Raw genomic sequence first — 26,571 nt, 5'->3', positions numbered from 1 at the left:
CTCCACAATCCTCCTTTTTGTTTTTCTCATAATTTAACTTTGGTTCCTCCTTGGTTATTTCACTTGAAGCCGTTGCATTGTAGTTGTTCTTTTTTGTGTGCTTCTGCTTCCTTCTCCTTGTCCTAGAAAATGAAAGACAGAATTAGTTTTTGCCTCATTCTTTATCCTTTTCCTATTCTTTTGCTTTTCCTTTTCCTTTTCCTTTTCGAAGCAACAAAAACGGGTTTGACAACAATAATAGGTTGTATACCAAAAGGTTCCTTCTTCTGTCCACGTCTAGAATCTGGTGGTGATGGGGAGTGACAACATACCAGATGACCAATTTTTCAACAAATTCACGAAAATGAAATATATTATGATTGCAAATTTGAAACTATTATGTACAACAATCTAATGGTAACAAAAATTTAGTGGCATACTTTTGGACTCAAAAGTAAAAAGTATTATGTTCGAATCTAGTAATTTATTATTATTGATTGAGACTCATTGTGTGACTTAGATCAAATTTTCCATGTTTTTGTGTAAATATACTATTGGCTAAATAATAAAAGACAAACTAATGGTAAGAATTTATTTAAGACCTTTTAAAAAAAAATTTATTTTAATAAATATTTTTTCATAGCCTCTTCGGTCCTGAAAGAGATAGATAACCGTGACTTGCCACCAGTTGTCTTCCTTTTTAAAAGGAAATAATATAGTTTTTCTAATCTTTTGATTGGTTTGTACCTTTTTTTTAATTTGTTTTTTAACAAAAACATTCCATTATTGAAAAAAGGAAAAATATCAAAATACAAAATATAATTTCACGATTGCAAAGGTAATAGAAAGACAATTTAAAATTTTAACCACATGAAAAGATACGCTAACGATGACAAAACATTACATCACTTTTTGATAGACTTGCATACGACGAAGTTCATTCAACAAAGAAACCCTGTTATCTTTATGTACAAAAAGATTAGACAATTTAAGAGCAATTCCCATTACTTTGTTTTAAGAAATATACGAACTTGGAAGTAAATGATGTTGTATTTTTGTATTCTTCTACTTGTTAAACGTGAAAACTGCGAATATATGTGCATTGTACGTTTGAGTTTGATAAAAACGTAAAATTTAATGAATCATTAAGACAAAAAAACGAATACACAAATTTACTACATAAAAAAAATAAAAAGACAATCTATCAGTCAACTACAGTCCAAAAGAACAGCTGGGGATGAAGAAGCAACAACCAACCCACCCTTTGTTCCGAGTCGAACTTGTCTCCAATTCCAAGCAATAGAGTTATTCTACGCGTTGAAGCCCAACGAGAGTTGTCCTTGGTCTTTGCTTAAAAACCCACCGACAAGAGTCACTTTGCAAATCCCAGTCCCCACATTTCAGTTGAGAGGTCTTTGTATTGTAGTCACCCAGAAGGACCAGGTTCTAAGCTAACCAAAAATGTCATCACCCTTCACCTTCTGACTTAGTATCCCATTTTCCTCCACTCCACCAACCAACTTCTCTTCATAGCTGCTTCTAACAGAAGCTGCCAACCCCACCACCAGAAAGTGCTTTTCTGCAAGACCCCAGTTGGTGAATCTGTAAGATTGCTGTTTACTTTGCTCATTTGCTTGATGGGTCTTCTCCAAGAGCCCAAATTTTGCTAATTCTTGGCTCAAGTTTCATACTTTGTTGATGGTTTTTTAATTTCATAATTGGATTTTCTTCTGGTTTGCTGTAGCATATTATATGATTGCAATTGGGGAACTTTTTCATCTGGGTTCTTTTACCAAATGATGAAGCTGGTGAGGAATGTTAATTGGGATTGGTTTGTTCAATTCAGGCCTTTCTACAAAAGGGTTTTGAATTTCGGTAATGAGATGATGAAGGGTCATTGTAAAATCTTGGTTTTTCAAACTTACAATGGATTAGTTGCAATTGGCTCATTGGTGTTCTTTGTTGTTGCAATGTCTTGTGCCTTTTTGTATTTGTTTCCCAGTGTTCCCCCAGTGGTTAATAGTTACCCGGTTTCGAATTCCAGTAGCAGTTCAACTGATAAATGTGATGTTTTCGAAGGAAGGTGGATTCAAGATGAAAGTTACCCTTTGTACAATGCCTCAGAATGCCCATTTGCAGAAATTGGATTTAATTGCTTTGCTAATGGGCGGAAAGACAGGGGTTATGCCAAGTGGAGGTGGAAGCCAAAGAATTGTGATATTCCTAGGTTTGATGTGCGTGCGGTTCTTGAAAAACTTCGTGGAAAGAGGATTGTTTTTGTTGGCGATTCGTTGAGTAGAACACAGTGGGAGTCTTTGATATGTTTACTCATGACAGGGGTGGAGGATAAGAAGAGTGTTTATGAAGTGAATGGGAAAAAAATCACTAAGCAGATTAGATTCTTATCGGTACACTTTAGTTCATTTGACCTCAGAATTGATTTCTATCGGTCAGTTTTCCTAGTACAGCCTGCTTCAGTTCCAATCCGATCACCAAAGAGGGTTAAATCAACTCTCAGAGTTGACAAGTTGGATGACATTAGCCAAGAATGGATCGATTCTGATATTTTGATTTTCAATTCAGGTCACTGGTGGACACCAAGTAAACTTTTTGACATGTGAGTTATCTTAATCTCTGAGCGTTGTCTAATTTCAGTTATTGTTGTAGAATGCTTTCTGACGTCAAAAACATTTAAAAACTTGCTTCATGATTCTCTATTTACCGGATGCATTTGTCTGTCTTTTCCCCTCCATTCAATTACTTTACATTTATCTTCAATCCACGCCCCCTCCAACATTCAGTTCCAGAGTCTTCACCATTAACAGCTTGTCATTGTGCATTCATACTCCATGCTTGATCGTATAAATGTTGACTAATGCAAGCAGTGGATTAGAATGTATTCATCTTTATGGCATGCATGCTACTTATTATTTATAGAATGGTTTAAATGCCCCATGCATGTTAGTGACCCTTCAGAAGCCTAATTTACTAGAGAGGTAGAAGATCCCTAGTATGGGCGTGGCCAAGGTCTTGGTTGAAGTTTGCTGATACAAACTCCATGGAAGCCATGATTATTGTATAATTTGTAGATATTTATGCTTATGTTTTAGCTTAAAATTTTTTCACCAGCTGGGGAAAGGGGTATGGAATTGTAATAAAAAATACATGTTAGATCATAAATGATGGGTCCAAAGCATAAATGACGGTTATGTTAACATTCGACTTCAGGTCCAATTCGCTTGATCAACTTCTTAGGTAGAGTACTTACTAGTTACTATCACCAAAACACTGCTGCTTCAGTATACATTTCAGACCCCAAAAAGAATTAAGGATACAATTCCCAAAACATTGTGCAGCCTGTAGTAGTGTTATGCAGATGGATCCCTCTTTCTCTCACTTCACTTTGCCTTTTCACGTGATTATGATTGTTTGTGGAAGTGGATGTGATTGCATGTTGGGCATTCTGATGTAAGATAGTAGTGTTCTGTTTTCCTTCATTGTCAACCAGTATATCTTGTCTTGATGTGTGCACCTGAATTCTTGAATGATTATGCTTGCTCAACATACAGTTGACTTCTTAATCAGCTTTCCATGCTTTCTCAAAAAAAAAAAAAAAAGCGAGTTTAACATTTTTTGTACAGGGGCTGCTATTTTCAAGTAGGTAAATCTCTGAAGCTTGGAATGCCAATCACCACGGGGTTCAGGATAGCTTTAAACACTTGGTCATCTTGGGTTGAGACCATGGTCAACACAAATAGGACAAGTGTATTCTTCAGGACTTTTGAGTCATCGCATTGGAGGTGTGTTATTTATTTTATTTGTTATGATACTTGCTGCCAATGATTTTAGTGTCTAAGGCTGTTGGGGTTTGATTGCATCTAGCTCTACCAAATCTATTCTTGTCGGCGATACATTTGGCTATTAGTTAGCATCTCCTACTTGTGTTTCATGAAAAAAATTATTTTATTCTTCTGGCTTCCCTTTAAAGATAGGGAGTATCTTGTTTTGTTCCATGTATCGATACTATATTATTAAAGCATTCTATAATTCCCCATGTTGCTTTGCTATTTACGTCTGGTGAAAATAATGTGCCATGATACATCCATGCTAGTCCCAAGTAGTTGTAATTTAATGGACATTTTTTGCTAAAAATCTTCATGGAATTTGGAACTTAACAAACTATTTACAGAAATAAAAAGGTTGCTTGTATTTTTGATTTTTTTCCTACTTTTAGTTTGATTTAATGTGTTTGGGTAGCAAGGAATTTCAAGTCTTTATTGGCCTCTAAATGCTTTAGTTAATGGTTATTCATGGAAATGCCGGTTCGATTGGCTGATCTGAAGCAATATATAAAGTTGTCCTATTTTCTTCTTTGTAGAAGCTAAATCTTTTAAATTCTGGTACATATTTAATTATTCATTTTGCTCCTGAGTTGAGATGCAAATAAGCTGATATAATTGACTGCTGGTGATTCTGTATATGTACCAGTGGCCGAAACCATAATTCGTGCAAAGTGACTAAACACCCTTGGTCAAGCTCATGGGGAAAGGACCGAAGCACAATTTCAGACATCATTATAAAGATTGTGAAAAAAATGAAGGTTCCTGTGACAATTCTACACGTTACACCGATGTTATCATTCCGTAGTGATGGGCATGTGGGTACCTGGAGCGATAATCCATCAGTCCCTGATTGTAGCCATTGGTGCTTACCTGGCGTACCTGATATGTGGAATGAAATTCTCTTGAACCTGCTACCCGGGAATCAGGTTTCCCTTAAATGAAGTGTAGAGCCGCTAATATGCTTCCTTCTTTTGCTGCTTGCATCAACAAGCTCCTAGTGTCACTCTTCAGCATCAGATCGAAAAAGTGAGAGAGATCCTGGCATCCTGCCTGTAAGTTGAACTTTGCCTCTCACAAAATTCTTGTTTGTCGTTTTGTGTAGTATTGTTTCCCCACGGTCAGTTAGTGAAGATTAAGAACCACAATCCAAATTAAATGGGGGAGTTGAGATGAAGCTGCGTTGCTGTAATATGTGTTCACGAGGTCTAGCTAGTAGTTACAAGTTATAACAAGTGTCCATTTGTGGAAGCATATTTTTCCAAAGCGAAATAGAAGTTTCTACAATTGGCCAAAATCTACAATTGGCCAAAATCAATCCGAGTTTGGGGATGAACTGATGAAGGAAAGTGTACAAATTGGTCTGCCAGGCGTCTGACATGTTTTACGGTAGATGAGCTTCTTCTTTCATTGAATTTTTAGTTGATGTGCCAGAGGTGGATTTGCAGTCGTGGCAGCTCCAAGGAGGGCATGCCTTGCTTAATCACTTGCATCTTTTAACACAACTTATACATTTTATTTGATTGTTGCACACTTCTATACTTCTGAAGAAGGGCCAAATACTTCCCATAAGTATGTACTGGAAATAGTTCAATGTTATGATGTTATCAAAGCCTCCTCAATTTTTATGTATTGAAAGAGTGAGCAGTGGAACGAAAATTTGTTGTTTATGATGGTATACCACATGACGTATCAGAGTAGTGGTCCGAGTTCAATCTTATTATAATTTGATGTCGAAATGAGGAGAGATTCTCTCTTGCAACCATTACAGTCTTAGTGGCATTCTCGATCTAATGAATGATCGTTATGTGTTCAAATAGTGTATCAACTGTCTAGTATATATTTGCCTCTCCGGTTACACGAGAGTCTCTCCCCCGAATGAGACACACAGATATGCATTACCAGGTCCATTCAATCATGATTCAAGTCAATGCATGTCCTTGTGAACTTTACTTCCCATCTTTTATCTTGAAAAACAAAATATTGAAGGCCAACAAGTACTTGTGGAGCAGCTAGAAATCTGTCTGTGTGCTTGAACATGGTGATTCAATTGCTTATCTGAACTTGCATAATGCCCAAAAGTTGAGCTTACAATTAGACCCTTGATGCATACTCATAAATTGAAGGTGGTAGCATGTGGTTGAATATCTTAGTGGGTAGGGTATTTGATTTTTACCTATGCGTCATTGGTTCGAAACTTCCCTTCGCTCAAATTATTATAATAGTTTTGAACCCTACCCCTCCTCTTAAAAATAATAAAAATTTCTATAATAAATAAATAAATTTAAGCTAGTTAAATAGTCCCACATCGGCAAAGTGAAGCACAAATTGCTCTTCATAATACCAGCAGAAGGATGAATAATCGCCGTGATTAGTAACGCAAGCTTGTAACCCAAGTGGTGGCATTGAAGTGTTGGAAAATTGGTTCAGAGTTAGTTGTTTGGGTCTGGAGTGGCTTTATTCCAAGCTAGGAGTTGAGTTGTGTGGCCTGAGCAAAGGCTCTGGCTATACAATTTCTAGAGCAGAGGGAACCGTGACAACCTCCTGCTCTTAGTAGTGGAAGGATAACAGGTCGGTGCCATCCAGTTCCATCATGGATAGCTGGGCTGCCTAAATTGAACCAATGCTTTTTTTTGTTCATTTGTTAGGTAATCAGTAATTTGATCACCAACGAGTGGAATTATTGATTGAAATGTTGGAACTTTCAATGTTCTGAATCCCCGCTCATGAAACTATCCGCCGGCATACAAATACTAGTAGGCATAGTGCGTATAAGATTCACCTCTTCCTCCAAAAATAATGCAGATAAAACTTCGAGGCTCAAAGACTTGCTTACCGGATCAAGTAGGTCCTGCACCCTCATATGTTTCTGCGAAACTGGTGCCACTGATAACACTTTGAATGTATTCGGCCTCGGAAGCCACCTATCCTGTCATACGCGTACCGTCGCTCCATTGCCTACAACAAAATATTCAAGACCAAAGAAGTATTTGTCGAGCAGCTAGAAATCTGTCTAACATTTCAAAAACATGGTGATCCAATTGCTTATTTAACTTGCACAATGCCCAACATGTTGAGCTTACAAATCGACATCTGATGCTTACTCATAAACTGAAGCTAGTAGCATGTAGTTCAATGTCTTAATGGACAGGGTATTGAGTTTTTTTTCATGCGTCACGAGTTCAAAACTCCCTTTCGGTTAAATTATTATAATAATTTCGAATCATCCCTCTCTTTGATAATAATAATTAAATTTTTCTAAAGTACATACATAAATTTAAGCTAGTTAAACAGTCCCACATCGGGCAAGTGAAGTGCAAAACTGTTCTTCATAATACCAGCACAAGGATGAATAATCGTCGAGCTTGGTAACGCAAGCTTCTAACCCAAGTGGGGGCATTGAGGTGTTGGAACATTGGTTCAGCGTTGGCTGTTCGGGTCTGGAGTGGCTTTATTCCGGCCTGCCCATTCCAAGCTAGGAGTTGAGTTGTGTGGCTTGAGCGAAGGCTCTAGGCTACACGATTTCTAGAGCGGATGGAACCGCGTAAGGCTGGTTTCACAGAGCAACGATTACCTCCCGCTCTTGGCAGTGGAAGGATAACGGGTCGGTGCCATCCCGATCCATCATGGATAGCTGGGCTGCCCCAATTGAACCAACGCTTTTTTTTTTTTTTTTTTTGTTGCTTTGTGTGATTACTTTGTATCACTTGTGTGATGGCATCAACTAGTAATTTGATCTTGTTTAATATATTGCATATTGTGAAATGTCTCTTTGTTCACCAAAGAGTGGAATTATTGATTGAAATGTTGAAACTTTCAATTTTCAATTTTCCGAAACCCCAATTTTCTTTTGTGCTAAACTTTAGTACTGGGAGTTTGAATTTTAATTTGTCAATTGGAGATCATAAAAATAAACACAAAATGATAAATATTAAGGTTAATCACATCGAACTTTAATGATCTCTATTTATTTATTTTTAAATGCGGATTAGTTGTGGAGTTCACATCACATTGAACTTTAACGATCTAAACCGTGTATTTTTCAAGTTGCACCTCATAGATCATCCTTACAAAATATTAGCAAAATCAGAAATATTTGAGGCGTCTAATTAAGAGTACAAAGAAATTGACACTTTGTTCTACAAAAAACAACGAAATTTTATTGTGATAATTAAATAGGCAAATGGTTTGTGATTGAATTGAATTTCTGCAAGGATGATTTATGAATCGAGACTTGCAAGATAAACGGTTCAAATCATTGAAAATCGATGTAGAGTAGGTCCTACAACTAGTCTCATTTTTACCCAAGAATGGAAATCCATTTGGATAAAGGGCTTGTGTATATATACACACACACTCAGCAAACTAAAAAACTATATCACCTTGGTGGAGGAATTGCAATATAAGAGAAACAAGAAAACTTTGAGAAGTGTTTTGGAATGCAAACAAACCTTTTCCAGCTCCGAATCTTAGAATGAGAGTTAAGTCACGAACATTAAAAAATGAACTCTTACTTTTAATTTAGTATAAACTCTTTGCTACAAATAGGCTTTTCAAGTCCACCACTTTCTCCACAACAATTCAATTCTCATCTACCACGTTACAGACTTTATTTTACAAATAAGATGGCCAATCCAAATAGCTACTACTTCCCATTTTTCCCTCCACCACCTCCGTCCCCGGGGGCAAAGCCTCCAAGTCACTCAACTCCACCACCTCCATCAGCAAAACCACCAGGTCAATCGACCCCACCACTAACTCCGTCAGCAAGGCCGCCACGTCCATCAATCCCACCACCACCTCCGTCAGCAAAGCCTCCAAGTCACTCAACCCCACCACCACCTCCATCAGAAAAACCACCAAGTCAATCAACCCCACCGCCAACTCCGTCAGCAAAGCCACCACGTCCATCAATCCCACCACCACCACCCCCGGGGGCAAAGCCTCCAAGCCCCTCAACCCCATCACCACCACATAAGCCATTTATAATACCACCACCTCCACATCAGCCATTTAGGCCACCGCCCCCACCTCACGTACGCCCTCCGCCACCGCAATTGCCACCATCACCAACCCCGGACAATCATCCCACCGTCATAGTCATTGTGTTCATATCATTAGGTTCCGTTTTCTTCCTTGCATTCCTTGCAGTTGCCCTACTCTGTTGCATCAAGAGGAGAAAGAAAAAGACAATCCAAGAAACCGACTTCATTCACATCGACAAACACCGGAAGATCAAGGAAGCCATTGTCGAAGGTCCCAAGGGACCCCAAGCCGTGGTGTTGTCAGTTGAGGATGATGTCCATATCGACGAGGAGATAAGGAAGAATGAGACAATTAGTCACGAGGGTTTGCATGGAAAAGCAAAGAGTTCAGGTGTCCAATCGGAAACCGAAATCGTTAAGGTCAACGAACATCGGAAGGTGAAGGAAGACATCGTAGAAGGTCTGCATGGGTCGAAAGCTGTGGTGTTGACAATTGACGACGATGTTCATATCGACGAAATAATAAGGAAGAACGAGAGGGTTGGTAAAGGTTTGCATGGCAATGCAGAGGCGGTGAAAATTGATGAGCCTTCAACGAGTTCACATATTGGTCAGCAATAATAATCTTGGATTCACATTTGATGAAGTCGTGATTAACTCATGTAACTAATAAAAATTCATCACCGAAAACTGATATATATTTGACTGTTCTTTTTAAGATGGATCTGTAAAGATTTTACGTATGTCAAATAAGCTGTTTCATGTTTGAACCACAGCCTCCCTCAGGCTAATGCAACTAAAGTCCTTTGATTTTTAATAGAACCAAGTCACTCAACCTAACCACCATCGCCCCCGGTGAAAAAGCCGGCACTGCCTCAACCCCACCGCCACCACCACCCCGGGGTAGATTTTTTTTATCTTAACTTTTTTACTATTTATTTAGTTTTTTGTTAACATCACTTTTTCCGCACAATTCGATCAAATTTTTTTGAATGAGGAGATGTGGAAGAAGGTTGAAGAAAACCTAGAAAAAATTTGAATGAGGAAGTGTTTTGTGTGAGAATTAAAAGGAAAAAAAATTTGGTAGATGGATGAACAAATATTATGCCTATATGTGAAGGGGTCTGTTTTTTTTTTTTTTCAAATGGTATTTATTCGATTATTTACAAACTTTGGATTAATGTATGCTTGAATCTTGACCTTCCAAATATATAGGCCTCCAACTATCGCTTGTTTGGCGAGTATTAGGCATATTTGCGCGTGAACCCTTCTCTTCTTTTTCCTTTGAGGAGCCCACCTTATGCATCTTTACCTGCATTTTCCGGTGAGTAGCAAAAGCACCGAGACTGGAGCAACTTCCGGCTGCGGGAAATGTAAACGTTGCTTTACAATCCCATTTGGCAGATTGGAGATGCTCTTAGAAGCACGGTTGTGTTGTCTGCTTATATACTTTCTCTGTATAAATAGGATGGGAGCTAGCTACAAGCTTGGCCTACCCTTTTCACCTACACAAGCAGAAGAACATGAGAGATGTCAAATGCAACCAAACTGAAGAACTCGGTAGGGACAGATACATGACAGTTTTAGTTCGAATTTCAACCAAAAGGACTCAAGTCAGTTGTTTATATACACATAAGGATATTGCTTGGCGAATAAGAAGTCATTCCTTGTTGAATAAGGTTGTGACATTTAACTTATGTTTAAATATTTTATTTCTTATTTTTATGTCTACTTTGCCCCTTTGGCGAATAAGAAGAAACAATAAATTCCCTAACAGTGTGTTTGGATGTGGAAAAATAAGTCGGAAATTAGCTACAAGTCGGGATTTGAGGGATGGGAGTTCAATTTTTTTTGCGTTTGTCAACTTGACGCCCATAAATCAACAATTGACGAATGAAAAAACTCAGGGAAATTGGGGCTCTAATTTTCGAGTTCAAATTCCGCAAAAGGAGTTCTCATTTTACAATTTCAATTGAGAGGGAAAGTGTCTCTTCCAGCGACCCAAAAGTTCAGATAAAACTTTACCTAAAACAAAAAGAAGAACTACAAAAAAAGAAGAAACGAACTGCAATACACTCCACTCTGAAAATGAATTAATCAATTGTGTGATGGTTTGGGTTATCTGTGCTTGAGATTAGATGGTGGGTTGTGTGGCTGGGTTAGAGACTATGGGGAGGGGGCTATGGATGGGTAGTATGGACTAGAGGAGCGTGTTTGAAATAGAGAAAACACTGGCTTTTGCACAATTTTTTCCCCAAGAGTTTGACCTTGGTACCTTTGGATTTTGGTATGTATGCAGGACTAGTTGAAGTGAAGCAAACAAAGGCACATATTCTTCTTGACTAGCCTTCATGCACGCGCTTACATCATTGCAAAAAATATTTTTTGAATTATAGTGTGCTACGCACAACTTACACATTTATATATTTATATGCATAAATTGCTTCAATATCTTTTTTTATGACAAAAAGAAAGTCAAATATTTGGACTAAATGAATCATATTAGACCATGCTAGAAGAAACCCCTCATAAACCAATCAAAGCAGCTGAATCCACATAATAAAATCTGTCTTTTAATTTCTATCTACATTCTATTGAATTTATGACACACCCCGACCGAAGTCGAGACGTGTTGGCCGTCATGTGAGGCTAACGTAGCCAAAATGCGCAATAGAACTGATAATAAAAGAAATGTGAATAAATAAAAACTTAAAACCAATCTTATGTAAACTAAGATAATATAAGTGAGTGAAGGTAACCAAGCAAGTTATACAAATATCAGAGCATAGGTAAGTGCAGTCGAGCCAACTAAGTACTAATTATACAATAGTGAAAAGATCCCTACTTATTTATAGAGATGTCAGAACCACCGTGAAAGTCCTCGTGAGCCACCAAGGATGACCAGCTATCTAGAACCTGGCGGGGTGCAAAACAGAAGACGTGAGTGGGCAAAAACAAAGCTTTTGAAAACACAGTTGTCTTTATGAACATACTAACCTCTCATTGTAAAACCTGTATAATTTCCCAAAAAATAATCACACGTAGGTAGATAAAGATAATGCTGAGAAGCAGTGAAAACAGAGGTATGCCATGTCAAGATGTTCAACCATAAAATATGTAAGCCAAGTGATACGAATCAATGTAAAATAGTATGACAGCCAGAGTCACCTAATGTGACCTGTACGGCTAAATGTATAACTCATCAAGAATGCCTGCACACGAGTCGGAACCACCTATTGTGGTCTGTACGACAAGGCTGGGTGTAGATAACTACGCTCAAGTGCTACGATCACGTGAAGGCTGTGCGAATAATCGCGGGTCACCTACGAGTCGGTACCACTTATTGTGGTCTGTATAATAAGGTTGTGCACCAAACTTGGATCCAAGGTGTACGTGCGGTGCAGGAGGTGAACATCACGTGAAAGATTGTGCCCTAACCACGGGCGGGAGCACTAACATCAGGGTGCAGGATAATGAGCTCAAAATGCATTGATGAGTAGATTTTATATTATATATTTTACCCTATTCTTAGTATATTTTATTAAATATTTTGGAAGAATTTTGATACTTTGAATTGTATTTTCAATATAGGACTATCGACTTCCTCTGGAGTAAAACAGGACCAAATGGACGAATTTTGAAGTAATTCTAGTTGGGGGACGTTTGTGAGTCACTTAGCTTGATCGTATCAAAATTTCGGATTTTTCCACCAAGCAGTTATTTTCTGGAAATAAAAATAAAGGAGCGGTGTGCGGTGTTGGAAAATGACGTTTTTGGGCTTAAATTGCGTTTTTGGAGCCCAAGATGAGCTCGGATGGTTTTGTGGCCTTCTGGAGATGTGTTAGGAACGTCCTAATCTTTAAAACAATCTTGGGTCAGATTTGGAGGAGATCTGAGGCTAAAACATGGCTGGACAAGTGCTTGGCAGATTCTCCTAGTTTAATTAGGGTTTTATTTTCTAATATATATTATTATTTTTCTTAGTTTCCTAATTGGAATAAGAGACCTATGTTTTAGGGTTTGTGGATGGCTTAGCAAATATATTGCTTTGCCGTTCTTAGTTTTTTTTCTACGCTTTCTTTTATGAAACTTTGGCGACAGAAAGAATTGCTAGGATTCTTGGAGATTTTCTACTTGAAGGTGTTTTCAATCATTTTCTTAATAATATTTTCTATGATTTTATTATGAATATGCATAACTAATTCCTTTTGCTAGGGCGAAGCCGTGAGCCTTAGCATGAATATGTGATTTTTATTTAATTGCTTATGATTGATTGCATGCATACTTTGAATTATTAATTACCGAGATTAAAACTATCTAATTGTCTTAATGCCTGATCACCATTAGGATCTTTAGAAAAGTAATTTGATGTAATTTTGGTCGGAAGGTTCCTTGAAATTGACGCTGGCTTCTTGTGATTAATAATTGTAATTTCACTTAAGATGAACACCACGTCTTAAGAATTGCATGGTTTTTCAAAGGGTTTTCATAAAACATAAAGAGTCTTTCATGTTCAGATTTGATCCAAACGTCCGGACGGGTTGCATGTTTAATATACGTTCTATGTTGGAGGTTCCAAGTAGAATATGAATTAGGAAAATTTAACCTTCAAAGTGGCATGTGTAGATCATAAGTAATTGGTAAAAGTTCATAGGATTGCTAGGTGATGGTGGAACCCTAGTGCTTTCTTAATTTGATTTCTCCAAAACTGGTTCTTTTTCTTTCATCTTTAATATTGCATATTAGTTTACTTTAATTAATTAAATTCGTTTTTAATTTAAGTAGGTTATAAAATCAATCATCTCAATTTCTAGTTTACAATAATTAATTGGAATTTGGTTTGTTTCGAATTATTTAATAATCCCTGTGGAGAATGACCTTGCGAGATCCGTTTATACTACAATAACCTTGTCATTCCTCCAAGTATTATAGGAGTTTTTAGCCCGTTTACGTGTGTAGTAAAATCCCTATCATGCATCAACATATAACCACACACAACGCAACCAATACCATGATGATGTACTCACCTAAAGCTTACCTAAGCCTCTGTAGTCTCATCCAATACTATGCGTAGCTATACTAATGTAATACTAACACATAATGCACACATGACATGGCATTTAAAACTTACATTCATTTAAAATAGTTTCTGGGAATCATAAGCATATATACACATATATAGAAAACAAAAGCCCACTCACTGGTAAGTAGCAGGATCGTAGCCCCCAAGTCTCACCTGACCACGCTCGTCCTTCGGGTACGTCTCACCTATATGCGAAATAACTAATTTTACATTAATTCTAAAGCACATACACAAACTATAGGAATAACTTCTCATATGTTGCTCAAATGGGCTATTTGAATATACCAACGTGACATACTCAACAACACGAACACTCTGATATTTTTAGATTAATTTCCTGACGTCTCACGTGCCGGCCATACGCAAGCACGTGCCTGGCACGCTGACGGAGTCCCTAACGCCATTAGGGAATATTCCGTTAAATAGTAGAATATTTTGTTTAAAAACTAATCGAGTTACCTAACGCCGTTAGTATATTCCATCAAAGTTGACAGAATATTCTCCTCCTTCTCTGGTGGCTTCGCCAGAATCCGCCGCCAGCTACCGTCTGTGTCGCCGATTTCTGGAAAATCTTAAAACTTTAATATCTTCATCATTTTTCAACCAAATTCCACGAATTTTATATGGATTTGAAGCTCTAAACTAGAAGAACACAATCTCACTTATTTGAGGTTCTAAAACTGACAGAAAGTGGTCGGAATAAGGCTTGGAAAAACCGGCCAACCTGCAACTCTGTGTTCTCGTCTATTCCAACATTCCAACTGCTCCAAAACTAATCTAGGGTCCCTATAAAGTTGATTAGGACCCACCTCGAGCGTTTAAACCTTAGGAAAAGACCACGATCACAACGTAGAAAAATACACCTCGCCGGAGCTCGTGAGTTCTCGAATTCCCGATGTCTATTCCTCGACCTAAGGGTACCAATGAGTTCGTGGGGTCGAGGTGAGTGTGATGGTAGTGATTTCTAGTTCGATCCGTGATGTTTTGATGATGATTGTGAGGTAAGGGTGGCTCAGGTGTACAGAAGGAGAAGAAAGAAGAAGAAGGTCCGAGAGAAGAGAGAGAGTAAGGGTGTGTGCGTGCGTGATTGGGCAAAAGGAAAAAGGAGAGATTTTTAATTTAATTGGGCCAAAGAAATCAGGAACTAAGGTGATTGGTGGGTAAGGTATAGCCAACCCATAAAATATATTTCTGCCCATTTACACACTCGTTTGTTCGTAACTTCTTTGTTACGAATCTGATTCGGCCTAGATCACATCAACACACTCATGGCGTCGAGTACAATTTAACTACGACGGTAGAAATAATAATTTTAAACTACATAAGTACATCCACGTCACTAAACCACGGGGGCATTACCGTCACTTTACACACTCGGGGAGAAAAATATATAATAATTCAGGACAGGTCATCACAATTTACATTAAAAACAGAGAAAATAATATTTAATAAACAATTGATTGAATCACATTATTGCTAGCCCATTGTGAGGCTAAGCCCACTCCCGTCTTCCTTAGTGTAGATAATATCGTTTGTTAAAAAAAAAATCATTTGACAACTAATTGAATCATATTATTATGTGAGTGTGAAAGACATTTTTTATAACCAGCACTATGCACCACTTAAGATATTTTGAACGTGTTTAAAAGTAGAGAAAATAATATTTAATAAACAACTGATTGAATCACATTATTGTTAGCTCATTATGAGGCTAAGCCCACCTCCCTCCCCCTTAGTGTAGATAATATCATTTGTTCAAAAAAAAATTGACAACTAATTGATCACATTATTATGCACGTGCAAAAGACCTTTTTATAACCGACACTACACTCCTATTAAGATGTTTTGAACGTGTTTAAAAATAGAGAAAATAATATTTAATGAACAATTGATTGAATCACATTATTGCTAGCCCATTGTGAGGTACTAATTATAAAATAAAAAAATATTGTACAAAAAAAACTAAAAAACACTGTTTGTATGACGAAAATACTTTTATATTATTTGATGCATTATTTTGGACTACTTTTCAACTTTTTTGTTTTGGGATCCAAATATTTTTTGGTGAATCCGTGACCCCAAATTAGGGCTGCTGGCTTTATATATAAGGATTTGGTAGTTTAATTGCACAAGGTGCAGAACTAGTTGAAATGAAGGAAAAACAAAATTTATGATTTATGTCATTTGAAAATTTCGCGGACCGATACACCAAGGAAAAACAAGGGCACTTTAATTTATGTCATTTTCTTACCTCAACAGTGTAGATTTTCGTCAATTCCATCCTACACGGAAGTTTGTGCCCACCGTACGTTTCCAATGCAACAGAGGAAGCCCTTCTATTCAGTTCTTGGCAAAAGTGGTTCATTTTTTAAAGTGCAAGAAGCAATTCAAAAATTCATGTCAATTGCAAACATAAGTACAGTTAGTAAGCACCATATAACCAAGTAACTAAATTTCACATTCGTAAGGTGATGCTTAATTGGAAGCAAAATGCATAACATCTAAACTAAGCGCTATCAATCAAAGGATGTTAGAATATGAGCATGAGTATGAATATGTGGATTAAGTTATTTGATTCAAGATTAGATAGGAAGTCTTATTGGGAATGGATTTGTAACCTATGTTATGCTGAAACACTATGTGTAATGAATTGATTGTCTATATGGATTCTAAAGACTTGGCTAGGATTATGTTGTATATAAAGTGGCCTCTGCTCTCACAGTTTGTACATGCTCTATTCTTTGAATTATGACCTATTACTAGTTAAGAGCAAACTGATTACTGAAGAGAGGAGAAGGTGCACTTCTACTTTGCTGTAGAAATCGGACATTCTTCAAATTCAACTGCAAGTAAGGTTTTCTTTAGGTGTTTAAAGGATTATGAACATGGATTTGTGTTTGAAGTACTGTGGTTCATATTGCATGTTTCTGGAAATATGTTTATGTTAACAAAGGAGGCATGCATAATCACACAAAAAATAACTGTAAAACACTTACAAAGAGCCTCGGCCGCCTACAAATTTAGAGGTAAGCGAGCGGTGAGAAGAAGACTTCAGCCCATATTTGTAAAAGCAGTTCCACTGGAGGTGGAATAGCCCAGCACCCAGTCAAAAAACCAGGCTGACACCTTATCAATTCACTCCAGCCCGTGAAATCGACTGGCACCCAGCCCAAGCCAGTCCACAGGCCGGCCTAAAATCGACAGACCTTGGGACTGGCCTATCTGACGTCAACGTGGCGTTAGAGGAGAATCCGAGCATCAAGACAACGAGCGGTGAATCGCTCTGGAGCTCATTTTGGAACTCACGCTCACGCTGGAGCGACCCGGAGTCCATGAGCTTGACGGCAACGTCTTGGCTGGTGTGTGGGATTGTACCAAAGAACACGGACCTGGAGCCGTCTTGGCGGTATCGGCGTGTCGAAGAGAATGAGTCAGTCGCTTGGCGGATGACGGAGTAGGAGTACCGGTGGGGGGCTTGGAGTCGGATTCCGGGGCAGTCCGCTTCCGGGTGATTTTTCGGAAGCAGACTAGGAGGAAGAGGATGAGAGAGAAGGCGATGGTGGTGGAGGCGGCGGCGAGAGGGTGGGTGCAGCGGCTGCTGACGTGGGGTTGAGGCTGAGGACTAGCTGCGGGCGATGGCGATGGGGAGTGAAGGAATTGGCGCATCGTGGGGACCAAAACGACAGTCAGAGGAGTTGAAGGAGGAAGAAGAAGAAAGTGTTTATAATAAAAAATAATAATATTTTAATAAAATTGACTAGACTATTTTTTTTAGGGGTGGAGATTCATTGGCCTATTACTGTTCATTGTGGTCTATCACTATTTATTTGAGTGGATAAATGCACTGGGTGCTGGCGCAAAGTCTTTAGGGGTGGACCTGCTCTAATATGACCGCGTTTACATTCTCCCAAATCATTTTGTTAGGCGTGTGAGGATACCAAAAAAAAAAAACCCGATTCACAATACCATGATCAGCATAAGTTCTTTTAAGTGTGAATTGTCAACTTCCTCACCCCATCACTCTGAAATTGTTTGACATACAAATAAATTGATTTTTGACATACAAAGGAAGATGGAGGCTTTAACTACCAGATGACAACTGTGGATGCAAATTTCCACCGTCTTCAGTGTTGACGAAAATGCACCTGCAGACCTAAGCCTCATGCGTCCGTGAGGTGGGGGGGTTAGGTCAACGGATCTTCGATGCCTAAGTTAGTTTCTCTGAGAGAGTAAAGTGTTTTGGCTTTTTAGGGTTGCAAAAAGCCCCCAAAAAATGATAGAATATGGGATATTTATAGGGCTAGGGCCGACCATATAGGGTTTAATGGAGAAATATTCTCTAAATATTCCCAAGATATTTAATAGGAGATAATATCTTGAGATAATAATCCTTAATTGATTTAAATTAGGATTACTTACTTGATTGGAGTTAATCTTTAATTAGGAATGTATTAAAGATAAGATTTGGGTAATTAATCCTTATCTTTAATTCCTTGTCATGGGCAGGTGAGTTGTGGGCATTTGTATTCAACTGCTGGGTCCTTCAGGGAGGTGAGCTGCGCATGGGAGAATCTGAGAAGACTGCCCATTTATTGAGGGCAATCTTGTCTTTCTTGAATAAAAGTCCACGTGTCGCCTCTAGAATTTTTGGGATTATTTTAGGCTCCACAAATGCCCCCACATCTACTGTGCTGCTATCATGGAAAGTGCAGTAGGTGTAGAAATCCCAAGCTGCTTGGGTTTGTAGAGTTGTTTCCCAATTTGAACTTGATCTTCTTCTTTAATTTAGAGATAGACTTCTTCTAGGAAAAGGAAAATAATTGCCCCCAATAGCTATTTAACTCTGCCTTAAGTAGGGGATTAAATAAATTTGGAGAACAATCATTATTCCAACAAGAAAGAGAAGCCAGAGGATAATTTTTCTTCCTTCCTCTCGTAGCGTTCTTCTTTTCCTGCCTTTGCGAAGAGTCGTTTCTCGTTGTTCTTCTTTTTCTCTGTGCCGCACCAAGGTAAGAAAAATTTGAATTTTTTCTTCTTCTTGAATTTTTAGGAGCCTTAGGGCTTGAGGAATTGGCTTGGTGGGTGCCAAGGATGCATGGATGGTGTGGTAGGGAGGCCACGGTGCTATAGATGCGCGGGGGCGTTGAGCTGGGAGAGCCGTAAGGCTCTAGCCCATCTGAATTTGCTTGGTAGGGGCCGAGATAGGTGCAACAGTGCAGGCCTACTATTGCAGGCGAGAGGGAACGAAGGGGACTAGCCGAGAGGCCTTAAGGACTGCTTGGAGTGCACAGGGGCCTTGAAGGAGAAAGGGGAAGAAGGCGCGAGTCTCCCCCCATGTTGGGCTCTGTCATCTTGGGCCACGGGGTGCATGGCACCTTCGGGCCTCGCCGCTTCATGTCTTCCTCCGACCGCAAAAGTGACGAATATCCTCCACCTTTGTATCGTTAAGGTGGTTCTTCCGACAAGGTGGGTTACTTCAAGGATGCACATGTCAAGATCAATTCTGACGAGTTGTTTCAGGATTTTCTTGAGGCGTACAAGCATGCGATTCCGTCTGGGTTTCGCGTCAAGCAGGTGAAAGATGATAGTAGCCATGAACTATGTGACGAGGGTACTTTTGATGGGAAGAGAACTATCAAATTCCATCCATATTACTTTCTGTTACGATTCACTTTTCCCATGCCACATCTTTTCCAAGTGGTGATCTGCTCCATGAAATGCATGCCCGCTCAGTGCTACCCAAATGCAGTTCGTGTGATGGTGGCATTCTCAAACTTAAGTAGGTTCTTTGATCTTGGCTTGACCATAAATGAGTTCTAGTCCTTCTTTGAGATAGGCCACAAGGAAAGTGTAGGGCAGCTGAGGTCTCGTCATAGGCTGTTCAATGCTTCTAGCAAAGGTGATCATGACTGGGTGAGAGACACATTGGAGGTGAGCGGAGAGTGAAAGTCTGACTCTTTTCTTGACCTGCGTGTCCCGACTACCTTTATTAGTGGTAAGTGAATTGCTTCATTCTTGTCCTGCTTGAATTTTTGTTGAGCTACTCTATGACTTCAATTTATTGATCGTCTTTCTTACTTTGCGTAGATTCAGAGTTTGGCTCAAGTCCAAGGATTTCGACAGATATAAAGAAAGTGCATGTTGCCTTGGGCATTCCTGCTGAGTATCGTGAGTGGCGTTGGCTGCTCAGCCCTCTTCGTCCGGAGAAAGGTGGTCTGCCTCCGAATGAAGAGATAAAGTGGATAAAGGGTGAGGCGTTAGCTCACCTGATCACTGCTGTAGAGCATGCTACTAACGAGGGTAGAAAGAAAAGATCTTCCTCACTTGCCCGTAAGCCTTCAGCCGAGAATAAGCTAAGGAATTCCTCTGCTGTTCGTAGGAGCTCGTCTGCTGCGAGAGGTTTGTCATTGATCTAACTTCCCCCAAGGGGGTGAATAAGACCGTCGAGCCTAAGCCTATGAAACTTACTACTTCGAAGGAGACTGCATCCATTACTGAGAGACTTGCCCAGCAGAAGGGTTCGGTGGTACCTCCGGTGTCCGGGTTTGTATTGAAACGTCTCTCGGGAGCTAAGTCTGGATCGGCTTCTGAGAGGCTCGTCGCTATGAAGAGCGGGAAGGTGGATTCTGCTGCTAAAGTGGCACCTAGGCCTTCTCCTCATTCTGTCGTGACTGACTCTTCTGCTGAGAAGGGGAAATCTGCTCGCGTGGGCAGTTGTGAGAGATCCACCGAGTCTGAGGTTGGAAAGTTTCCTGAGGTTTATGCGTTGCTAAAGGCTGACCTGCTTGAGGACGTCGATGCATGCGCCAAGTTTGTTAACAATGTTGGGAAAGTTATCATCCGCTTAGACTCATTTGGGAAGTGTCCTGCTTACTCAAGAAGGTCATCCCTTATTGCTACAATGCATAAGACTTTAATCCCGGCAGCTGAGTCTATGCGCGTTGATCAAAATGTTATCAAGTGTGCTAAGGAGGCTGAAGTGGCATTGGTGGCTCAGCTTCACTCGGCTGCTAAAAAGATTGAGAAACTCGAATCTGAACTCGCCGTTTTGAATGGGTCTGATGTCTCTGCCTCCACTTCTTTGTAGTTGGAGATCGCTTGTGAAGAGGCCGCCCATTTGAACGCTAGGCTGAGTGTGACTCAAGCGATGTTGTAAGTTGTAGAGAAGGAAATCAGTCTTGTTTCTCCAGTGGTCAAAGACCTTAAGCGTGCCAATGACGAAGAACTTATCTTCATGCATGCTGAAGTGTCTTGTCTCAAGGAGATTACCAGTAACCTTGAGTCCATGGAAGTGGATTTGCAAGGTACGCTGTCTGCTAACGAGAACCTGAAAAAGGAACTGGATGAGCTGCAAAGTGCTCACACTAGGCTTGTTAAGGAGAATGTGCAGCTGAAGAATGAGAAAGCTGGTCACGAAGTGGCGCTTGCTTCTTGTCTGGCCGATTTCTACAAGCTTGGCTATGTAGACCATTTTCAGGGCAGGCCGTCAGATTATGAGTTTTCCAAAAAGGACTTCGAGACTTTTTCTATTTCTCCGGTTGACCTGCTTGATTTCTCATTTAAGGCTGCCTTTGGTGGAGCAGCTGAAGGTCAGACAGTCTAGGCATGGGCGGCTGAAGATGAACTGATGGAAGCTTTAGCTGCTAGGAATGACATGGTTGCTGGAGACGTGGCAGTTAAGGATCCAGTGGTTGTACAAGCTGCTAAGGAGTAGTCTATTTGCTTACACTTAGGAATTTTTCTTCTTTCCCTTTTTGTTCTGCTTTGCTTGAACTTTGTTGGCCTCGAGCTGGTTTATCAATTTGCTAGAGATTTAATAAACAATTTTCCTTGTTTTTGCTTCATCCTTTTATTTTTCCATGTCTTTTGCAAAACTTTACTGTAGGACAGGCGGCTGGGTGAGCTGCTTCAACAAAGCAGTTGATCCCACATTGTTACTTGGGTTTTAGTTTGGCTTTTGGGGCTTAGGGAGCCTTGCTTGCTTGAGACGTTTTGCAAAACTTTGTCGTAGGACAGGCAGTTGAGTGGGCTACTCCGATGGAGCAGTTAACTCAAGTGATCACTTTAGGCTTCAATTTTAGCTTTGGGGTTTTTAGAGCTTTACCTGTAAAAGGAAGAAATGCGAGATTTCCAACTTATAGGGCTGGCGGCCGAGCTCGTCATCTCTATAGGAGGCAGGCGAGTTGCGGATCTCGGCTTTGGGTAGCTTCATGAGCTTTAACCTTCCTGGGGCATGTTGTGAGTTTTTTTACTTATAAAGTCATCGGTCGGACTCGTGCTTCCTGTAGGAAGTAGAAGAGGTCCGCGTAGCTGCTATAAGTCGTGACACTCGACTTTATGGCTTCTTAAGCCTTGGCCCTCCCAAGGCACGTTGCGAGATTTTTAACTTATAAAGCCGTCGACCGGACCTGTGCTTCTCATAGGAAGCATAGGAGATCCACGCAGCTACTATAGTTGTGACACTCAACTTTAGTGGCTTCTTAAGCCTTAGCCCTCCCGGGGCACATTGCTAGATTTTTAACTTATAGAGCCGTCAGCCGGACTCGTGCTTCTCATAGAAAGTAGAGGAGGTCCGCACAGCTACTATAGTTGTGACCCTCGACTTTAGTGGCTTCTTAAGCCTTGGCCATCCCGAGGCTTGTTGCGAGATTTTTTACCTATAGAGCCGTCGGTTGGTCCCGTGCTTCTCGTAGGAAGTAGATGACTATAGTCGTGACACTCGACTTTTGTGGACATTGATGTTGAAGATGACCAGGTTGGCCACACTTGAAACAAGAGTAAGGGCTAGGTCTTGGATTTCTGAAAGAGCTATTACTGCTGCTTCCTTTGTTGCCACCTTTTTTACCACTATAATCAGTTATCCGAGTAATCTTCCTTCCACTGTTTGAAAGAGCCTTATTCTTAGCTTGCTTAGCCATATGATCATTATGCTCTTGCTCAATTCGTAAAGTGGCAGCCATTGCCTCCTTGTAGACTGTCAGCCCCAATGCGACTATTATCTTCCGTATAAGGCGTATAAGACCATAAGCGAATCCATTAGTTTTATTCTCCTCATTAGCAACTAGTAGTGGTGCATAACAAGAAAGCTGTGTAAATTTACCTTCATATTGAGTCACTGTGAGATTGCCTTGAGTTAGCTCAACAAATTCCTTCAACTTTGCATTCCTTATGGTTTGAGGGAAGTATTTGCCATAGAAGGTCTTCTCAAAATTAGCCCAAGTCATGGTTTCAACATTGTCAATCCTCCTGATATAGTCCCACCAATGATCTGCTTCACCAACAAACAAATAGGCAGCAAACTCCACTCTAAAATCCTCAGGGATTCTCAAAACATCTAATTTCTTTTTCACTTGTTTAAGCCAAGACTCTGCCTCTAAGGGTTCCGTGGTTCCTGCAAAGTTAGGAGGATTTAACTTTTGAAAATCTTTCAAACATGTCAGTCTCCAATTCACATTATTAACTCCCTAATCGTTCATTGGATGATCAATATTCATTTGATCATCACCATTATGATCAATAGTGTTGGCTACAGCGGACATCCTTCAATCCTGAGACGATGTAGAAAACATTTATTCGACAACAACAGACTCTGCTAGACTCCCCAAGAAAATATTAATTAAGCTAAAACTTCTAGACTCAACCCTAACAATCCTACTCCCTAGACTCGGATACCAAATTGTCACACCCCAAAACTTGAGGTGTGAGATTAAGTAAAATAAATAAAACAAAGTGGTTGTTTAAGGATGCAAAACAAATCTCATCTTAAGATTATGTCAACGAAAATTTAAATCCCCAATTCCCTTAAAGTTAAACTACAAAAGTCAATTTAAAGAAAGAGTTAAAGATCTCATGGTAATACAAACTGTAAAAGCGACCTGAACCGTAAAATTCATTGAAAATATCTCGTTCAACCAAAATGAGTGAAAATTTCCAGATCCATAGTAGCCCCATGAAACTAAGTTGTGCCAAAATTTCATTGATTTTCGAGTTCGGAAAGTATAGGAAAATTTTAAAACTAAAACAGGCTTGCTGCTGTTTTCCTGTAAAAACAATTTCAGCAGCACTAAATTACTTTGCAAATAAAGCGATCTATATTCCAAAGAACAAAAATCTGAATTTTGCAACATACCACTTAGGTAATAGATACACACCCACAGTTTTAAACATAACCAAGTTCCTAGTGGTTCTTCAAGAGCCATTCATAAAACCTTCCAGATTAAAGTAAGTTCATAAAAAACCTTTAGGGCTTCTAACAAGAAAACATTTTTAGGCCATTTGAGGAAAATGTACATGAGCAAAACTATAAAGCTAAAAGACGAGTATTTATATATACATGGTTCTCATGGCCCAGGTAAGTAGAGACTCTAACCCACTGAGGTCTACAACAACTTAGGCTACTACACAACAAAAGGATCGATTACAGACAGAGACTAACTATACAACACTTTGGTAGCTCACCCAAAAGACGTGTACGCCCGGACTCCCTTCAACTAGCCCACACTAGAGCTGCCACTTGAAAATCAGCTAGTCGACTCTACACACCTGAAAGTACATGTTTAGAAAAATGGGGTGAGCATAAAATGCCCAATAGGGGTAAGTCCGTAGTCATTTAAAATCTCTAGTGCATGCCGAAAGTAATAAGAGTGATTCAAAACCATTTATTTTCACTACTACGTAATCCAACAATTTGAAATATGCTCAAACATTTCTGGAAAGTAACATATGATAGAAAAACCAAAGGTTTTGGAGCATTAGTAGCTTGATAACAACGGTACTACACACAAGTTCGAAATCACTTCTTTTGTCATAAGGATAACAAAGTCATTATCATTTAAAGAATTACTAGCACACCAAATCACAAAGATCTTCTTTTATCCCAACAAGTGATAAGCAGATTGGAAAGAACCGTAATATACCTGGCAAATATACATATCACATGTATTTATCACTTTCGTAACTCATTCTCATAGCCCCCACACATGAAGCTTTCCTCGGGGAACCTTGGGTCATTGTGCCCATAATCAAACAGCTTCACGGGTCATTGTGCCCATTCATACATTTCTCAACATTCTTAACTACACAGGTATTACACCACTTTCCATCTACTTTCACAATTTGAACATTCGTATCAAGATGCTTCAGAAATTGATATTGAGTAAAATGAGAGGCATGCACGTCAACACAATTTAAAAAAAATCATGGCAATCACTTTAAACTCCCCAAAGTTATAGCAACGAAATTCGAATTATTAAAATCAATCTAAAGAGATTTGTTCCACTTCTTCCACATAATTGAAAATGGAAAAACATTTCAAATAAGCTTGGAATAGTGCTCAAATGCCAACAATCCTTGATCAAGTAAAAATGAAAAATCAAAATACTTTTATAGTTAAAACTCCCCTACCTCAAACTAAATTTCTTGACATTCAATTTCCAGGGTGTTCGTTGACTTGTGCCATAGTCCCCTTGTCCTTCTCTTCCTTATCTATAAGCAAGAAAAATCATCACACACCACTTATACAAATATCTAACAACATACCCTAATTCAAGGTTAACTGGGGACTTTAATCAAACACTTGGTGCTCAACTCTAAAACTATAACATGAACTATGATACCTTCATGTTTCCTACTCGCACCCAAAGTAATTCATGGGTTAACAAACCAAAAATCAAATATAGATCCCAAAGGTAAGAAATAGATACCTTAAATGGAGACAAAGGAAAGATCCTCACTTGTTCTAATCTTCACAAGCAAGGAAACTAAACTCCTATTCCTTAGATTTTCTTTTTGGCAAGATAAGAGCTAAAGGGGATAAACCCCTTTCATTTCTTTCAGCTGGAAGGGAAATGAGCTAAATGAGGGATTTCTAGAACCCATCCCCCTTTTTATCCTAAACGTCAGCTTTACTTTTTCTTTTTCTTTTTTTTTTGTTTATTTTTTTAGAACTTTTAATGGCCAAAGGCCAATTGATCTAACCTCAAATAAGGCAAATCAATTTTTGCTAACAAAGACCACAAGTGATTCACTCTTAATTCCCACTTAAATTTTTCGGGATATTACAATATCCTTCCGAGTCGCAGCTTTGATCCCTTAGGTCGCTTAACTAGTATTGCAACACTTTAAAATCAAGCCACTTCATGAAGATCTGCACATCGAGGATGGACCATCTTGTTCACACGAGATCTTTCATGGGCAAGGGTCATGCTCTTAACTATCTCTTCCGGTTAGAGACTCGGGTCCCGTGGAATTGAATCCTTCAGTTGGCTAAGTCTATTCTCGTGGAAGGACTATTTTGGCCAATTCTAATAGTCGTCTGGCTCAGGTAGTAGCTGACATCAAGGGAAACTAAACAGTCGTACTACCCATCCACGTCTGGATATTCTGGATAAGCCATGTCTGAACGTGCATAGGGCGTCTTCTGTTTATCGGGGTGGTTATGCCATGTCTGCAGGGCAGAGGGCATTTTACGCCATGTCTACAGGGCAAAGGGCATCTTACGCCATATCTGCAAGGCAGCGGGTGTCTTGCACTATGTCCACCGGGCAGAGGGTGTTTTACACCATGTCTGCAGAGCAATAGGTGTCTTGCACCATGTCCGCCGGGAAGAGGGTGTCTTCTGCTTATCACAAAAGGTAGTCAGTTGGTTTATGCATTTGGCCCAGGCTTGTGAATAATTCCTTCAATC

The 26,571-nt window shown here is 39.5% G+C and overlaps 3 protein-coding genes and 1 long non-coding RNA gene across 5 annotated transcripts; 2 read left to right on the top strand and 2 right to left on the bottom strand.

The window, feature by feature from the left end:
* The first annotated feature begins 1,302 nt into the window (after positions 1-1,302).
* On the top strand, positions 1,303-5,518 carry LOC126623641 (protein trichome berefringence-like 7). Of its 2 annotated transcripts, XM_050292602.1 has the most exons (4): positions 1,304-1,583; positions 1,724-2,596; positions 3,621-3,779; positions 4,468-5,518. In XM_050292602.1, the coding sequence occupies exons 2-4, from the start codon at positions 1,776-1,778 to the stop codon at positions 4,760-4,762; spliced, it is 1,275 nt and encodes a 424-aa protein (XP_050148559.1). In that variant the 5' UTR covers positions 1,304-1,583; positions 1,724-1,775; the 3' UTR covers positions 4,763-5,518. The 2 variants fall into 2 exon arrangements, with proteins under 2 accessions (XP_050148558.1, XP_050148559.1); XM_050292601.1 differs by having other exon boundaries at positions 1,303-2,596.
* A 2,875-nt stretch (positions 5,519-8,393) lies between these two features.
* LOC126623642 (protein TRACHEARY ELEMENT DIFFERENTIATION-RELATED 7A-like) lies at positions 8,394-9,521 on the top strand. The gene has a single exon (XM_050292603.1). The coding sequence runs from the start codon at positions 8,444-8,446 to the stop codon at positions 9,422-9,424; it is 981 nt and encodes a 326-aa protein (XP_050148560.1). The 5' UTR covers positions 8,394-8,443; the 3' UTR covers positions 9,425-9,521.
* A 13,022-nt stretch (positions 9,522-22,543) lies between these two features.
* LOC126621729 (uncharacterized) lies at positions 22,544-23,425 on the bottom strand. Its single transcript, XM_050290302.1, has 2 exons — positions 23,392-23,425; positions 22,544-23,277 (listed from the first exon to the last, which is right to left on the bottom strand). Exons 1-2 carry the CDS (start codon positions 23,423-23,425, stop codon positions 22,544-22,546), a joined length of 768 nt encoding a protein of 255 aa, XP_050146259.1.
* Positions 23,426-24,276: 851 nt separating this feature from the next.
* On the bottom strand, positions 24,277-25,719 carry LOC126623648 (uncharacterized). Its single transcript, XR_007623823.1, has 3 exons — positions 25,589-25,719; positions 25,290-25,370; positions 24,277-24,428 (listed from the first exon to the last, which is right to left on the bottom strand). It is a non-coding gene; the product is annotated as an uncharacterized LOC126623648 (long non-coding RNA).
* Positions 25,720-26,571: the final 852 nt, after the last annotated feature.

This window comes from Malus sylvestris, chromosome 5, assembly GCF_916048215.2.
Source record: "Malus sylvestris chromosome 5, drMalSylv7.2, whole genome shotgun sequence".
Taxonomy (NCBI): domain Eukaryota; kingdom Viridiplantae; phylum Streptophyta; class Magnoliopsida; order Rosales; family Rosaceae; genus Malus; species Malus sylvestris.
Note: the sequence above shows the minus strand (reverse complement) of the source record. Positions and strands in the feature narration are given on the sequence as shown.

Excerpts from the sequence above, each read along its gene's own strand:
- LOC126623642 (XM_050292603.1), top strand. The coding sequence starts at position 8,444 with ATGGCCAATCCAAATAGCTACTACTTCCCATTTTTCCCTCCACCACCT.
- LOC126623641 (XM_050292601.1), top strand. The coding sequence starts at position 1,776 with ATGATGAAGCTGGTGAGGAATGTTAATTGGGATTGGTTTGTTCAATTC. Across the intron at positions 2,597-3,620 it reads CCAAGTAAACTTTTTGACAT|GGGCTGCTATTTTCAAGTAG; the intron begins GTGAGTTATCTT and ends TTTTTTGTACAG. Across the intron at positions 3,780-4,467 it reads TTTGAGTCATCGCATTGGAG|TGGCCGAAACCATAATTCGT; the intron begins GTGTGTTATTTA and ends TATATGTACCAG.
- LOC126621729 (XM_050290302.1), bottom strand. The coding sequence starts at position 23,425 with ATGTCCGCTGTAGCCAACACTATTGATCATAATG. Across the intron at positions 23,278-23,391 it reads CAACACTATTGATCATAATG|GAACCACGGAACCCTTAGAG; the intron begins GTGATGATCAAA and ends CTAACTTTGCAG.